The sequence below is a fragment of the Corylus avellana genome, chromosome 2 (assembly GCF_965113065.1).
Source record: "Corylus avellana chromosome 2, dhCorAvel1.hap1.2, whole genome shotgun sequence".
Taxonomy (NCBI): Eukaryota; Viridiplantae; Streptophyta; class Magnoliopsida; order Fagales; family Betulaceae; genus Corylus; species Corylus avellana.
Genome location: NC_142491.1, coordinates 36,554,036 through 36,570,118, shown reverse-complemented (window position 1 = coordinate 36,570,118; position 16,083 = coordinate 36,554,036). Strand labels below are relative to the sequence as shown.

Below are 16,083 nucleotides of genomic sequence, written 5' to 3'. Positions count from 1 at the left end.
GGATGACAAAGTCAAAGTAGACTGCCAATCAACGAGAACGCCACGGACCACGGTTGATCAAACTGAGATCAAGTCTGGCCTCCTCCATTCTTTAAGTTAATGCGCTGGTTTTTCTTTTTTTTCTTCCTCCCCCCTTTATGATTCCCGACTCTCTCTCTCTCTCTCTCTCTCTCTCTATGTAATTGCTAGGAAGTCCCCGACACCAGTGGTTGTCAAAGAGAGCTCCAACTCGGATGGACGCCAAAAAAGACGTACAATTGTTTAGGGTGCGTGATAAATGCATTCGTTGATCTTAGATGCCTACCTCTCACGAGATTAGTCAAGCGTATCCTTCTCGTTCGAGATAAGTACACAGGCAATGTGGAGATTTTTTGCAATGGAGTATAGGTACACGATCAGACTGATCAGTAAAGACAATCAGGATGTTGGGGGGAACTTTCTGAATCAATGTATCGCTTGCAGAGACGCCAACAATTTATGAAAACTGCCACAGAATCTTACAAGTCCTGGAAGGCTTGGAACCTCTCCAACACACATTGTCCGTACATCAAACGATATATATACATGATGTCAATGTTGTCACCTTTTTTTAAAAAAATTTAAACAATGGAACAACATTATCTTTTAAAATTTAAATAATGGAACATCATGATCACCAGTAAATGCATAAAATTCTAGACAAATTGGATACTCGAATAAAATGGAGAAGATCCTATGCCATTCCACAGCAAATGCTAAGGGTCATTTGGGTAAGAATCTCTATCATATTGATCCCGCTCCAACCGGATCTCATGCTTCCTGAAAAATGACTTGGCGGATCTCACTGCAACCTCAAAAATATGCGCATTTGGAAACGGAAACAATGAAATAAAATGAAGCTGTACTTTCAGTGGTTCAAAATTCTCATGTCCCAAAAAAGACATGTATGCAATGTCATAAACACATCATCCAACATTCTGGGGGTAACAAAATAACGGTTACAGAGTTCCAAGATTTAATGCTTTGAAATGAAAAGAGAATCCACAAAACAGATTAAAATAGCTTTAGATGAACAAAGTCATAATAAGGATCCCAAGGGCCCTTGGCGTATTCAGGTTCAACTTCAATGTTCATCATTGACGAGTCTCACTCACTTCTTTGATTTTTTAGCTCCCCTACAATAAAGAAAAACGTTAAATTAGAAGTGTCAAATTTGGCAGATACATCTAGTTTACAGATGCACAGTAGTGCCATTGTGAGTTTAACAAGGGTCAGGCACCAATTTATGGACGATTGAAGTTCTCAAAGGCAGGATCACCCCAAATTCATGTCCATAATTTTTTTCACAATCATTGGTAAATAAATCTCATGTTCCTTACTCAGCCGGTTGTGGTGCAGCTGCTGGTGGTGGTGCCCTCTCTCCAGGTCCCTGTAAATGTCAAGACACAAATTTAACTCACATTGCCAACACATACAACAAACAAGAACATTGGATGCATGCAAATATTGTATTTTTCTACAAATACAAGAACAACTTGATTTGAATCAGGGCTTGTGGCAGTACAAAAAATAAATCTTTGCTCTTCTGCAGCATAATTGTCCAGTTTCAAAAAATTAAAAAACTACTTCCCAATAAAAATTCAAATGGTCTTTGGAGTTCTATGTTTACCTGTGCCAATCGCTCTTCCCTCCTTGCGAACTTTCTCTCTCTGCTTGCCTTGTTCTTAGCACGCTTAGCCTCAAACTGATCAGAGAGAGTCTTCTCTCTTGCCTTTTCAGCCTTTGACTTGTGAATACTCTCCATCAGGACACGCTTGTTCTTAAAGACATTACCTTTCACCTTCATGTACATGTCATGATACATATGCTTATCAATTTTCTTTGATTCTCGGTACTTACGGAGCAAACGCCTAAGTACACGCATTCTCCTCATCCAAAGGATCTTGGTTGGCAGCCTTGCCTCCCGGGTACCCTTGCGCTTACCTGAATACGTTTAAGAAATACATTTAAGTTTCTAAAGTCTTGACTAAGGAAAAAATTAAACACCTTACACACCTTATAAAACATGATTCACTCTAGTGAATTAAAACAGTTGCAAAATGAGGCACCAACTAAGACATGAACTGAGGCAAATACTACAATTTCATATACACCGTACCATATCCAGAGTGGCGACCCTTCCTCTTGGCCTCCTTCATTCTGCGTGCTCGGGAACGAGAGTGAATCTTTGTCGGTTTCCTGATAACAAAACCATCCTTCACCAGTTTCCTGATGTTCTGCCCTGCACAAGGTATTCATTCATTTCATTAGATGCAACTATCAACCAAGACCAGCAACAAGAAAACCTTAATCACTTTGATTGTATAAGCTACCAACACTAATCAAACATTAACCAATTCCAAAAATATTAGATAGACCTAGAGAGAAGCTAATAACTCAAACAAAAAAACAACACCTAATCAGAACTAAACTGCACAACATATAACATAATAAACAAGACTCCAAGTCAGAAATGACTGGTTTCAGTACGGAGCAAATCATTATATTAATTATTTAAAAGAACAATGAACAATATCCACTGAATATCATATAGACCGAGATAGAAGCTAATAAGTTAAACAAGAATGCAACATAGTATCAGACCTAAGTTGCTCACTGAGCTCATTGCTAAATTAATCATATCATAGAACGATAACCGAGAGTAATTTTCTATTCAGGGAAAAAATTTTGTAATACAACCACATTACATAGAGAAAGAAAGAGACAAATCAAACATAGAGCACAACTCCATCAGTAATGCCAATTTAATACCTAAAATAGATCCTTCACTGATATAGCTCCATCAAGCATCAGCAAATAAAATCAGTATTATTCGGTGTCAACTAAAACAAACAGACCAATTCAAATGGATCAAAAAGAAATGATCCTAAAACAAAGCAGAGAAAGAAAGATAGCATGTTATTGGGTACTACTGTATCCAAGCATTTAACGTCCAATAAGCCCTGTGCACATTAATCTAACAACCCTAATATAGTCATGTAAGTAAACCCGATTAGGATCCGAATTCCAAGATGCTTTTTTGGATTAATTTGAATTCTGAACTGAAGATGAAAAGAAAGAAAGGGAGAAAGAGAGACGTACTGGAATTGGCCATGGAGATTTCGTTAACCTCATTGGGGTCAAGCCAGACCTTGCCTCTGCCGCACTTGAGCACGCTCGCGGCAAGCCGCTTCTGGAGCTTCAACGACACCATCGCTTTGCTCTCTTCGGCAACTGGAGGGCTTTCCGCGAACGAAATCTACAAAGGGCTTTTATATAGCACGGGAAGAACCTTTTAGGGTTAGGGTTTTGGCTGAGTCAGAAGCGAATGAATTGGCGAATGGCGAGTTAAGTAATGGGTCGGCCCTGTAATAATTCGGGTCGGGTATGATTTTGCTCAACGTCAAAAATGGTAATAAGATATATGTTTAATTTTCATTGTTTGCCCATCTTTTATCTTGTATGTGCAAATTTACCATAAAATATGTCAGACTCACATATAGGTCTCTTAGTTTCAATAATGAATTTGCATAAAAGATAAACAAAAGGTAAATGTATGACATCTCTCTTTATTGAATTACTCTTTAAGATGTGCACGGTCATCAAATAACTTCCTTCACTATCCAATAAAAAGTAAACATGTGTATTCTTCTATTTAGATGATCCAAATGGTTAGTTTACATTAGACACACATCAAGCTAGACATGCCACATCATTGACATAGCAACAATAATATCCACGTAATAAGAAAAAAAAGTGACATGTCAACCAATAAAAAAAACTCCTAAATACGCTATGTCGTTGTTTGGCACCTAGCAAGTTTTAACTCACATAATTACCATCTTCTGTCCCCCACAATTTTTTTGTTCATCTTTATCAATATGCAAAGGATGAGAAGGGAGATAAGCAAACTTTGAGCCAAGTGTTTGTACAATAACCGCACGTCAAGTACTAGAAGAAGGCTAACAAAGAAGACAAGGTTAGAGATGTTTGCCTAAGCTCCAGCATAAGCACCTCTCATACTTAAGTCAATGTGGGTAGGAGATGAAGTAAATTGACAGAGTCTAAGTAAAGGTATAGAAAATGCGTACTTAGTAAATGGTCTCCCCTCCGTATATAGCATCTATGTTCCCACGTCACTTTGGTATTTGGGGACTCCCGTTCAAATTTTGTTGAAGGTGTGGATGATTCCCTCTTAAATATTTGGAATGTTTCCTAGTTAGGCAAAGCGATTATTTGACCATGCGAGACGGGGAATTGGATGTGATACATCCAATGGAGGCATAGGTGTATCTCGGTTGTAGAAGAAGGTAGGACCTTAGGCCAGGTCGACAAGATTCTCCTTGGTCCATTAGCCCCAATGTCCTTGATATGTTGGCATGCTCTCCTTGGCCTGCTGGCTCTAGTATCCTTGATAGGTCAATGGGTGCATAGGAAGATGGGCCTTATGGGCCCTTCGACAATGAGTGATTCAACTATCAACAGGCCTAAGGGGACCTAGGGTAGATGTGTCTTATGAGCCCATCGGTTGTTAGGTATATTAGTAGCCCTTAATTGCTCTGGTCGACTTAGGTGTGGGTTGGTATATGGGAATTCTAACGAGTATGCAAGCTCTTAACATGTGGGCCTTAAGGGCCCTACAAGGACTAAGTACATCAGTAGCCCCCAATTCCTTGAGTGACTTGGCCCAAAAGTCAATTGATGGCAATTCTAATAAATGGGGGTGTTTGTTAAACACCACGGTACTTGTTCATTTATTACCGCACTGTTCATGAATAAAAAGAATAAAAAAAAAATAATAATGATTGGTATAAGAAAATGAAAAAGGAGTATTGGAAAGTAAAAAATTTTGTTTTGTAGTAATTTTTTTATTTGAATAATAATAAAAAATAAATGATGTGATATAAAAAGTGAATGATTTGATATAAAAGTAAGAAAGTTTTTTTTTAAAAAAATGAAATGAATAGTGTGGTGGGATGATGAGTAGTGTAGTGGGGTTTAACAAACACCCCCAATATGTATGCCAAGTTGTTAGTTTCCTTTTTGAGGTTGTGACTGTCCATTTATATATAGCGCTAGCAATTTCCTTGTTTTAGATGGTGTAATAAGGGAAATGCTACAATGCAATCAATTGACCACATTTTGCCCATCAACAACTACGTGGCAAGATTTTTTAAATGAAAAGAAACATAGATTCTCTCTCCTCTGTCAGATTCATTTTCTAAAAAAAAAAAAAAGATTCCAAAATGAAAAGAAACACCTTATCTCTCTCTCCTCTGTCGGCTAGGGGTGAAATTTAAAACCGCCTAACCGCAACCGCTAACCGCTAACCGCTATAACCGTTAACCGCTAACCGCCTAACCACCTAACCGCTTTGAAAGCGGTTAGTAAAAACCGCTAACCGCCTAGGCAGTTGCGGTTAGCGGTTAGTGGGTTTTGGAAATCCGCTAACCGCTTTTTTTAAATATAATATTAATATATATATATATATATATATATATATATATATATATATATATATATATAATAACAATAAGTCGTGAGTTTATGAACTTTTTTTGGTTGATTGAAATGGGCTTCAAGCTTCAAGTTTAACCATATATGTTGGTTTTTTTGGTTGCTTGTGAGTTTATGAACTTGCTTGTGAGTTTATGTATAAGACTACAAGTGAAGTGATGATTTTGTTGTAATTTTATTTGTATATTATATGATGTGTAGATTTGTAGAAGGTGGCCAACAAGATTTTGGTATATAGTAATTTTTAATGCTAAAATGGCCATGAAAAGGGAAAAAAAATATGTTTAAAATGAGAAAAAAAATGTTTAAAGTGAGCCCAAAACCGGCCCAAACCCGGTTCAAACCCGGCTCAAAATTGGTCCAAAGAAAAAAGCCCAAAAAAAGCCCAAAAAAGCGGTTAGAAAAAAAGCGGTTATTCCAAAGCGATTAACCACTAACCAGGCGGTTAACCGCTACCCGGTTAGCGGAGGCGGTTAGTAAAATTTAAAACCGCTAACCGCAACCGCTATTTCACCCCTCGACAGATTTTGAAACTTTCCAACCTCTCCCTTTCCCCTTCTCGCCCTTTCTCCCTCTCGTCGTCTGAGCTTAGCCACTCTCTCTCTTCTCTCTCAAAATCAAAAGCATTATCTCTCTCTTGGGTTTGGCAGAACTCACCGACATTTGGGTGGTTTGGGTCCGGCAAAACTCACCGGCGTTTAGATGGTTTGGGTACAACTGTGACGGCTTCATCTCTGTAAGGAATATTCGAAATCAAGATGATTCATTTGTTTTTAAAGGTCCTTGAAGGCAACTGTTTTGGACTCCAATCTCAACATTATTAATACAAAGCTGGTTCATTTTGATACTGATTTGCCCCACTACCAAACCATATCGGCGATTCCTTTATTGAAAAGGCACTGCCAAGCTGATCCAATTTTTTTTTGAGAGTTTTTGAAGTATGAGATCCAAAGCTTCCACCCAAATTAATGTGGGTGAGACAATTATGCCATTAACCGAGGGGTCCCTAAAATCCCATCTTTGGTTTGATAGAATAATTGAAACCCAAATTAATTTCTCTACAAAATGGAATGTGATGAAATTAAGTCTATATGTTCTTTCAGTAAAGATCTGGCTATAATAGTAACTTTAGGGTCACAATCTCTTTCAAATTACTTATTAAGGCCATTTGAATATTAACAGAACCAAATTACTTTTGTTTAACCTTTTTTTAGTCAACTGGTAGTTTAGACATCAAAATATTAGTAGCTACAAGCAGAAGAGTAGGACAAGGTTCATTGCCAATTTTTTATTTTTTTTTTATTTTTTATTTATATATATATATATATATATATATATATATATATATATATATATTATAAAAAAAAAAAAAAAAAAAAAAAAAAAAAAAGAACTTTAGATTCAGCACCACAAAAAGAGCTTTAAATTAAGCATCTACATTTGTGATGCATATTGCATCAAAATGATTTAAACATTCACAGTTACATGGAAACACAAAATATGCAACCAACATCAAAGGAATGGCTTTCGCTGCAGCCTTACAAATCAGTTATTGGTATATTACATGATCTTAGAAGAAATTACATGCAGCTGACAACGAATTCTTGAGAGTTCATCACCAGTAATCGTAGGCAAGTATTGTTAATGGTTGAAAAAGGCATAGACTTCATTGAAGATTGGCCGCATATGCATTGCAATCATTGGGTCTGTTGGGATTATGGCATTAGCAACGTCTATCATCCAACCAAATTTTTGTGGTGTGTTGTTATTGATACCGTATGTTAGATGCCGCAAAAGGTAAATCAATACTACTTGGCTCAAAGAAAGAGGATCTATAGATAAGATACATCGTAGATCAAAAAAAAAAAAAAAGTCAATAAGAAATGGTTGTAGTGAGTATACTTCAATAAAGTAACATAACATAATGATAAATTTGTAAACCTGAGAGCATAACGAGTATACAATGGACATATCACTTATTCGTAAGGCTACAGTAAAAGCTTCGTCATATTTGTGTTGGATGACTAATTTTGATAACTCATTCATTAGATCTACCTAACGCACACATGAACAAATTTAAATAAATGCAAAATCAAAATTAAACACATGTCAAATCGTCATATTTCAGTAAATCACCTAAGTGTTATCACCAGTTGTAAGAGGCAATGAAGGTTGGCAAGCGTTGGCATCATCTTGCGTTGCTTTGAAATTCTATAATTAATAAATATTTATGTAAAGTCTACAGTTAAGCAATGATTGATTTTCAAGTAAAAAGAAAAAAATTTTGAACTTTCTTTTTTTGTCCCTTCTTGCTGCTTGATGACTTCTTCCCTAATTGGGATTTGTTGGATGCTTTCTTTACAATAGGCACCATCTTACCTTGTGATTTTTTGGACACTTTTTCTATAGCAGGTACCATTCTTAGTAACTGTGGTCTCCCTACACTTTTAATCTTAATGGGAGAAAACACATTTCTAGATTTTAAGGCACGATATTTCTCATTTAACATATTAAGATTTTTCATTACTTCCATGGAATATTCCACACTTTCTAATGTAAGCGATGCTAATTCTTCAAATTTCTTGAACATTCTATCATATCTTTGGGCGCTACAGCTACTCACAAACACATCACAATTACTCTTAATCAAAGTATATTTTCACTTGATATCCTTCCTCCATCTGTCAAGAATATACCTTAGTGGCAACATTGTAACTTTCTTTGTCACTAGAACAGAAATAGAATGCTTGCATAGGATGCCTCTGAATTCAAACAATGCATAAGTGCACTTCACTTCAAATTCGTCTTCATTGAAGAAAACAATAAATGTTTTGTCGATCATGTGATTTTTATGAGGTTGACAAGTTTCAACCACTTAATAGGTAGAAATTGCACATTCACTTTTAAGAAGAGAGTTGTTACAATGCATATCTGCTGCAAATTGTTCGTGAACTTCTTTGAACTTTGCGTTTGTGTAAACATCTTGAAATTGCTTCTCGAAAGACATATTGGTTGCACATGGAATTGTGCGATTAAAACAATAGAAATCAGATTGCGTCTCATTCTCAATCATTTTCCTCAAAGCATTATCAAACTGATCAACAAATTCTTTTAGTGTGGTTCGTGAATGCATGTAACCATCAAAAAAGACATTCATGCTTTCACTCCGCTATGTTGTAGTCATTCCCGCCCAAAACGTACCTTTCACATATGCTAGCACCCAAAAAGTTCGTTTACTATATAATCCATTCAACCATGAGTTATTATGAAGCTGGTAGCTCTCAGTTAAAATTTTACAATTGTCCTCAAATTCATCAACAGTGAAAGAATCATACACACATTTATTTAAGGCACTTTTAATGTCATCGCAACGATTATGTGCACCAAACTTTTCAGGAAATTTTCTCATAATGTGCCATAGACAATATCTATGTCAAATTCTTGAAAAAACTCTCACAATTACATTTTTCATTGCCCAAGCCTGATCTGTTAAAATTACACCTGGAGCTCGGTAACTCATGCACTTCAACCACGACTCAAACAACCAAACAAATGTGTCGGTATCCTCGTTTGATAGTAGTCCTACCCCAAAAAGTATTGATTGACCATGATGATTCACTCCTACGAAAGGAGCAAATGGCATGTCATACCTATTAGTCAAGTAGGTCATGTCAAATGTAATGACATCTTCAAAGTATTCATATACTGCCCTACTTCGTGCATCAGCCCAAAACACATTTCGCAACCTAGCATCATCATCCATGTCCATCACATAATAGAAGCCATCATTCATGTCTTACATTCTTCTAAAATAATCACAATGTGCTTGACTACCTCCTTTGCCAAGTCGAAACTCTATTGCCTTGACAATAAAATTTCGACAATCTTTCTCCCCAAAGGGAACATTCTCAACCCCCCCTCCCCCAATTTCAACAACCAATGAGTTAAAATTCTTATTTAAATGTATTCCAGATCTATCATAAAGATCAAGCCTTCTTTTTGCAGCATCATTAATATTCTTAAAATACCTTAAAAACCTTACTTTTCTTGGGCTTACATGATGGTTATGCTCAAGCACCACTTTACTCAAATACCACGTCCCTAATGGAACAAACACTATTAACTCCACCAATCCTCACATGGAAACCAAAGCAACATCCATATTCTCCACAAGGCAAGTACGTGACCTACAAGACCACAATCCTCACAAGGATTCTCAAGCAACGGCTACATCCAAAATAAGGCAAAGAAAATCCCACAATTACAGTAAACCAAATCAGCCTAACGGCTAGTGCTCAACAAGAGGAAAACCAAGCAATATCTTTATTTGTCATTTATTTTGTAAAATATTTTCCTTTGTAAATATCTCCAAAGAATGTGTATAAATTCAGCATGCATAATGGAAAACATAAGACAACAATTACATTGAATTATCAAAACCTATATAGTATCAAAGCCTTGAACGAGCGACTTGCGTGGTCTTTTTTTTTTTTTTTTTTTTCTAAAGCCTTTTCTCAAACACCTGCTACTCTTCTCCAATAGCCCCTTCTTCCACTAAAACATCCTCCACCGAAACTACCTAAAACACTACTCCCATCAATACCCCTCATGTAGCTCCTCTTTCCAGCTTTGCCTAGTCCTTCACCAAGCTCCACAAAGGAACTTCATGACCTGGCGTGGCCTTGTAGAACCATTTCTCCGAGGTCACGACCTTTATGGTTTCATTGACGGCACAAATAACCCCAGCCCGCAAGCCTCCACCTCACTTGGCGACACTCTCACCATCTCCAAAAACCCATACACCATTTGATGGCTCCACGAAGATCAATTGGTTCTCAGTATGCTGATGTCCACCATCTCTGACGAGATGCTCCTCAAGTCCTCAGCTATGAAACAGTCCAGGAGCTATGGAAGACGCTTGATCAAACATTCACCTCAGAATCTCAAGATTGTGTCTTGACCCTTCGTTTTCAACTTACCAATGCCAAGAAGGGCAATTTGAGCATTTCAAATTATTATCACCAAATCAAGAATACCACCGCCACTCTTGCTGTTGCAGGACAACAAATCAGTGACACTGAGTTCACCTCCTATCTCCTTGGTGGTTTGGGTTCAGAATACGACCCATTTGTCACTTCTGTAACTACTCGTGTGGAGCCCCTCTCCATTGACACACTGTTTGGGCATCTCCTTGCCCACAAATCCCGGATTGCAAAACATCATCAAGAAGACTCCTCCTTTTTGACAGCCAACATCGTAGCTCGAAGCCTAAGTTTTCACTGTGGCCGTGACAATCACTTAGCCTTCCAGCGCTCCTCCGGCCAAGGACCACGACCACTGGGGCGCCTTCACCAATTTTATGCCTCTGCGTCTAGAGGTCAGGGAGGACATTCGGGTCCCTCCCCTTTTCAATATAGCCTCAATCAGCATATGGGCTCCTTAAGGTCTAGCCCACATATGGGCTCCTCAAGGTCCAGACCCACATGTCAGGTTTGTGGCAAATTGGGCCATTCGGCCCTCACCTGTTACAATAAATTCAACCAAGCCTATCAAGCCCCTAACCCAAATATGACAGCTTATAATGCAATGGCCACATCATCTCAGGATCTAATTTGGTATCCTGACATTGGTGCTTCTCACCACGTCACCTCTGATTCAAATCAATTGAATATTCAATCAAAAGAATATGATGGCTGCGATCAAATTCAAGTGGGCAATGGTACTCGCTTAGCCAACAAAAATATTGGCACTTCTTTACTCTCTCAATTTTATTTTACGTAATGTTTTGCATGTTCCAAAAATTACAAAAAAAAATATTATCTGTGCAAAAATTTACTTTGGATAATAATGCTTTCATGAAATTTCACCCTTCATGTTTTTCTGTTAAGGATTGCATCTCTGGGAAGATTCTACACAAATGCCCGAGTAAGAATGGACTTTATCAATGGTCCCCTTCTACATCAGCTGCACCACCTAGTGTTTTTTCCAGTGAACATGCTTCTCATCACGACTGGCACGCGCGTCTCGGTCATCCTACTGATCGAATACTTCATCAAGTTGTGTCTCAGTTTCACCTACCCGTCACGTCAAATAAGAAGTTACCACTTTGCCCCGCCTCTCGCTACGGCAAAAGTCACCAACTTCCTTTTTCCATGTCTAATCACCCATCACATTTTCCTTTATAATTAACTTTTTCTGATGTTTGGGGACCTTCCCTTGTTTTATCAAATAATGGTGCTCGTTATTATGTTATTTTTGTTGATCATTTTAGCAAATTTTCTTGGTTATATCCAATCCAATGCAAATATGATGTTTTTACTATATTTCCTAAGTTTTAGACTTATGTCGAAAGGCTTTTTGACCACAAAATTAAATCCATTCAAATCGATGGCGGTGACGAATTTCAAAAACTCTGCGATCTTTTTGCCTCACATGGCATCCATCATTGTTTAGCATGCCCTCACACCCACGAACAAAATGGGTCTGTCGAACGCAAACACAAGCACATAGTCGAAATGGGCCTCACTCTGTAGCGTCATATCTCATCAATTAAAAAAGTTTCTAAAGCAATAATTTTTATTTTTGTCCTTCTTTTATTTGGTATTTTTTTAAAAAAAATAAAAAGTGTATTTTTCTTCATAATAATGACTATTTTTTTAAAAAATTGGTCATTATTATGAATAAAAATACACTTTTTATTTTTTTAAAAAAATACTAAGTAAAAGAAGGACCAAAATAAAAATGATTGCTTTAGAAAATTTTTAAATTTTTTATTTTTTTAAATTAAAAAATAAGAAAAAAGTTGGCTTCAAGTTGGGGCTGTATTATTCTTCATTCTTTAATATTATTGTAACATTCCCAGCCCGTTAAGACTGAGTTTGCCACTTTCCTTCTTTTACAACAAAACTTTTGCAAAGATCTATAAGGTCTATCAGAGTACTTGATTTTAAAGGATACGATCAATGTATAAAACATTTTTCAAGAGATTTTATTACAAGCGAAATTAGGAAACATTAAACTTTAGTGCAGAACATCATATTATTACAATAACTAATATGAAAAGACTTTGAAAATTAATAATTATTCCCGCCCCCATTCCGGCCTCCTATTCCAGCGTCCTTTTTACCTGAAAACAAGAAATAAAACTTAATGAGCCCAAAAGGGGCCCAGCAAGTAAAATCCACAACCATAAATAGTTTCACTCCTTGTTCTCAGTTTTGAAAATCGTTTTCACAAATAAATATACATCCAGCCATAATAATACATGTATGTATGGTTGCATCTCCCGTAGCATATACGTACTATTACATCTAGTAATAGATCATCGTTATAAATCATCATCATAATGCATCATTATAAATCATCATTGTAAATCATCATAGTATATCATCATTGAAAATTATCATAGTATATCATTGTTGTAAATCATTATAGTATATCATCGTTGAAAATCATATTATCATTTTCTCATATTAGGGCCCATGTACACTATTATCCATGTGTATGAGGGTTGCGGATCCTTGTGACCATGGCACTGAACTGTGGCCTCAGTCATGCCCGACCGTCAATTAACTCTTTTCTTGGTGCACTCAACGGTCATGTTGATGGAATACCACCTTCTGGCATAGCCTCCTTCAGTGGTTTCGCCTCCATCCGAGTATCGGTACCGAACTCCTCTCATTCTTACTTATCTTGGGGCCAAAAATACTCTCCTCCATACATGTGCCCTCATTTCATAAACATTTATCTCATCTCTTGTACTTTTCTTTGTACTTCTTCTGATGCATCTTAGGGCAACATGTAGGAGGGTTTATCATCATTTTTCTCTTCCTTATAATCATTATCATTTCTCAACTTTCTTTTCTAAAAAATGAAAACCTTTTCAAATGTAAACTTGTTGTACTTAGAAAGCGTTTAAAGAAATAGAAACTTTCTAGATAATTCTTTTAGAAATGCTTCATGCATGCAACATATATCCATGACAGGTAAATAAAATAATCATTTACAGTTTGATACAAGAATAAATAAATAGCATGACATGAAGTAATTTTAGAAGGGGTAGTGAATTTACTTACATCTAGACTGAAGCTAAAAAGTGGTCTGAATGATCTAGTTGCTCCAATCTGACTAACACCACTAGTATATCTTTCAAACTAATTTTTCAAGTCCGTTATCTCTCGTGTTCTTTCTTTCTTGCAACGCTTTGTCTCGCCCTTTCTCTCTCTGTTTCGTGTAAACACTTTCAGAAAGAAGAAAGACCGAGTAGAAAACGGAAGAAGGAATAATATGTGGAAGAGAGGATATGAGTGGTGAAAATTGTGAAGGGGAAGAGCTCTATTTATAGGAAAAAAAACCAAATACTATTCCGCCTTTCATTTACAATTCTACCATTCATTTACTATTTCACCTACCAAATACTATTATACCTACCATTTACTATTCTACCTACCCTATACTATTCTACCTACCAATCTCCAATTACCATTCATACAATATCATAAATTTCTCAAGAATTAACATCATTGCCTAATATGAATATTAATATAATCATAGCATCAAATTAATATCTCTAAAATAAGACTTTCAAAATCTGAAGTGCTACAATTATTAATAGTAATTTATTGTAATTCTACTAACTTAAGAAGCCAAATATTAATTTTTGAGAAATTTAAACATAAATGACACTTGACATTGATTATAGTAAGTTAAAGCAAAAACAGTTTAAAAGAAATTTGTATCCCTCTTCTGATTCATGTTTTGATGGCACATTTAACTTGTAGGCGGACCTCCGTTCTTTTAAATTTCTTTAGTACTGCATAGAAATTTCTTCACTCTTAATGCTTAGTTGGTAGGTAGGTAGAGTTTGATTCCATTTTCTCCTAGTGTCTTTCTTCCTCCCACACAATGACACAAATACGGGATAATTCTTGTTCAATTCATTGTGTTTTGATCACTGTACATGAAAACATAATCTGTTTCCTGAAACTGGCTCAACTCATTCTCTGATTTCTGATTTCTTCTTTTGGAAATAGCTTTCAAAAAAACATGTTTTTAAAACAGTAAACAATGCAAGGATAGCATTAATCTAAAAGCTTTATTTCCTGGTAAAAATGATAAACATTAATTTAGAGCATGTTTGAGATTGTGCTTGAAAATTTTAAAAGTGCTTTTAACGCTTAAAAAACCCATTTGACAAAAAAATTACTCGTTTGGTAAAAAAATTAAAATCGCTTTTAAGGGTCTAAAAAGCTTAAAAATGAAACTTTTACCCAAAAACTCTTTTTAACTTTAAAACTCTATTTATCAAATGCAATCTCAAACATGCTCTTAAATCAATTTCAACTTGTGTTTGTTGACCATTACCATTGAATTTTCTAATTTCTCCTTCGTGTTTGTTGACCATTACTATTGAATTTTCCAATTTGACCTTATGTAGTGTCGGTGTCTTTTACCTGAGCCATTTTTTTTCTATTTCTCAAAAACAATCTCAAACATGCACTTAAATCAATTTCAACTTCATGTTTGTTGACCATTACCATTGAATGTTCCAATTTCCCCTTCGTGTTTGTTGCCCATTACCATTGAATTTTCCAATTTGACCTTACGTAGTGTCGGTGTCTTTTACCTGAGCCACTCTTAAGCAAGAATAACACGTTGCCTTTGAAATTTGTATTCCCAAACGTGGCTTTTCCCACCGTCTCTTCTATTTTCCCTCATTTCCCGGGAAAATAAATTCCAAACCCTTGCTCTTCGATTTGCAACCGATTCTCGATTTCGTTTCTCAATTCGACGAATTTATCATCATGGACGTCTCTCTCATCGCCGACACAGTAAATTTGGCCACCACGCAAGGCCTAGGGCTCGCCAAATTCCTTCTTCGTCGCCACAACAACAACAACAGCCACGTCTCGATCTCCGCCGTTCTCTTCGCCGTCGACGCTCTCGCTCCTCCGCCGGTCAAATCGAACTACTCTCGGACCGCTCGCCGGACTCTCCTTCGGAAAAAGCGTCGCACACGGCGGATATCTTTTAGCGGCGATTCCGAGGACGGCGAAGAAGACGACGGCTTTTTTGGCGACGGAGGCGACGGTCCGTTTGGCGGAGGCGCCGGCGGGGGCAGAGGATGGAATTTCGGTGGATTCGGAGGGCATTATTGGGATTCGTCGTCATCGTCCTCTGATCCCGCTTTCGATTTCGTCTACGAGGTGATCTACTGGATCGCGCTCTCGAATTGCGTGCACTTCGCGTTCAAGAAGATCGTTCGGATCGTAGCGGATGGGATCGGAGACGCCGAGAGAGAGAAGGTTCCGATGAGGTTGTCATCGATTTGCTAACACGGTATCGCTTCGCTTCTAAATGCTCGACGTATAAATAGGTGGACAATTTGGGGGTCATTGATGTATAATGTATTTGATGGGGCTATTCTGAACTTGCGGTCTTCGTATATATTGTATATAATCTCATTGTCTATAAATTGGTGAATAATACTTGGTCCGTTATAATTATATATGATTGATTTTCAGACTTGTTCCTTTGCTAATTGATCAT

At 36.9% G+C, this 16,083-nt stretch overlaps 2 protein-coding genes and 1 pseudogene across 2 annotated transcripts; 1 reads left to right on the top strand and 2 right to left on the bottom strand.

Annotated features, from left to right (window-relative positions):
- Positions 1 to 863: 863 nt before the first annotated feature.
- Positions 864 to 3,337, bottom strand: LOC132183341 (Ribosomal protein L19e family protein). The gene is made up of 5 exons (XM_059596764.2): positions 3,121 to 3,337; positions 2,138 to 2,260; positions 1,649 to 1,962; positions 1,359 to 1,408; positions 864 to 1,154 (listed from the first exon to the last, which is right to left on the bottom strand). The coding sequence occupies exons 1-5, from the start codon at positions 3,230 to 3,232 to the stop codon at positions 1,130 to 1,132; spliced, it is 624 nt and encodes a 207-aa protein (XP_059452747.2). The 5' UTR covers positions 3,233 to 3,337; the 3' UTR covers positions 864 to 1,129.
- Positions 3,338 to 7,573: 4,236 nt separating this feature from the next.
- LOC148587704 (protein FAR1-RELATED SEQUENCE 5-like) lies at positions 7,574 to 10,145 on the bottom strand (annotated as a pseudogene).
- A 5,071-nt stretch (positions 10,146 to 15,216) lies between these two features.
- LOC132167065 (glycine-rich protein) lies at positions 15,217 to 16,061 on the top strand. Its single transcript, XM_059577959.2, has one exon. The coding sequence runs from the start codon at positions 15,339 to 15,341 to the stop codon at positions 15,867 to 15,869; it is 531 nt and encodes a 176-aa protein (XP_059433942.2). The 5' UTR covers positions 15,217 to 15,338; the 3' UTR covers positions 15,870 to 16,061.
- Positions 16,062 to 16,083: the final 22 nt, after the last annotated feature.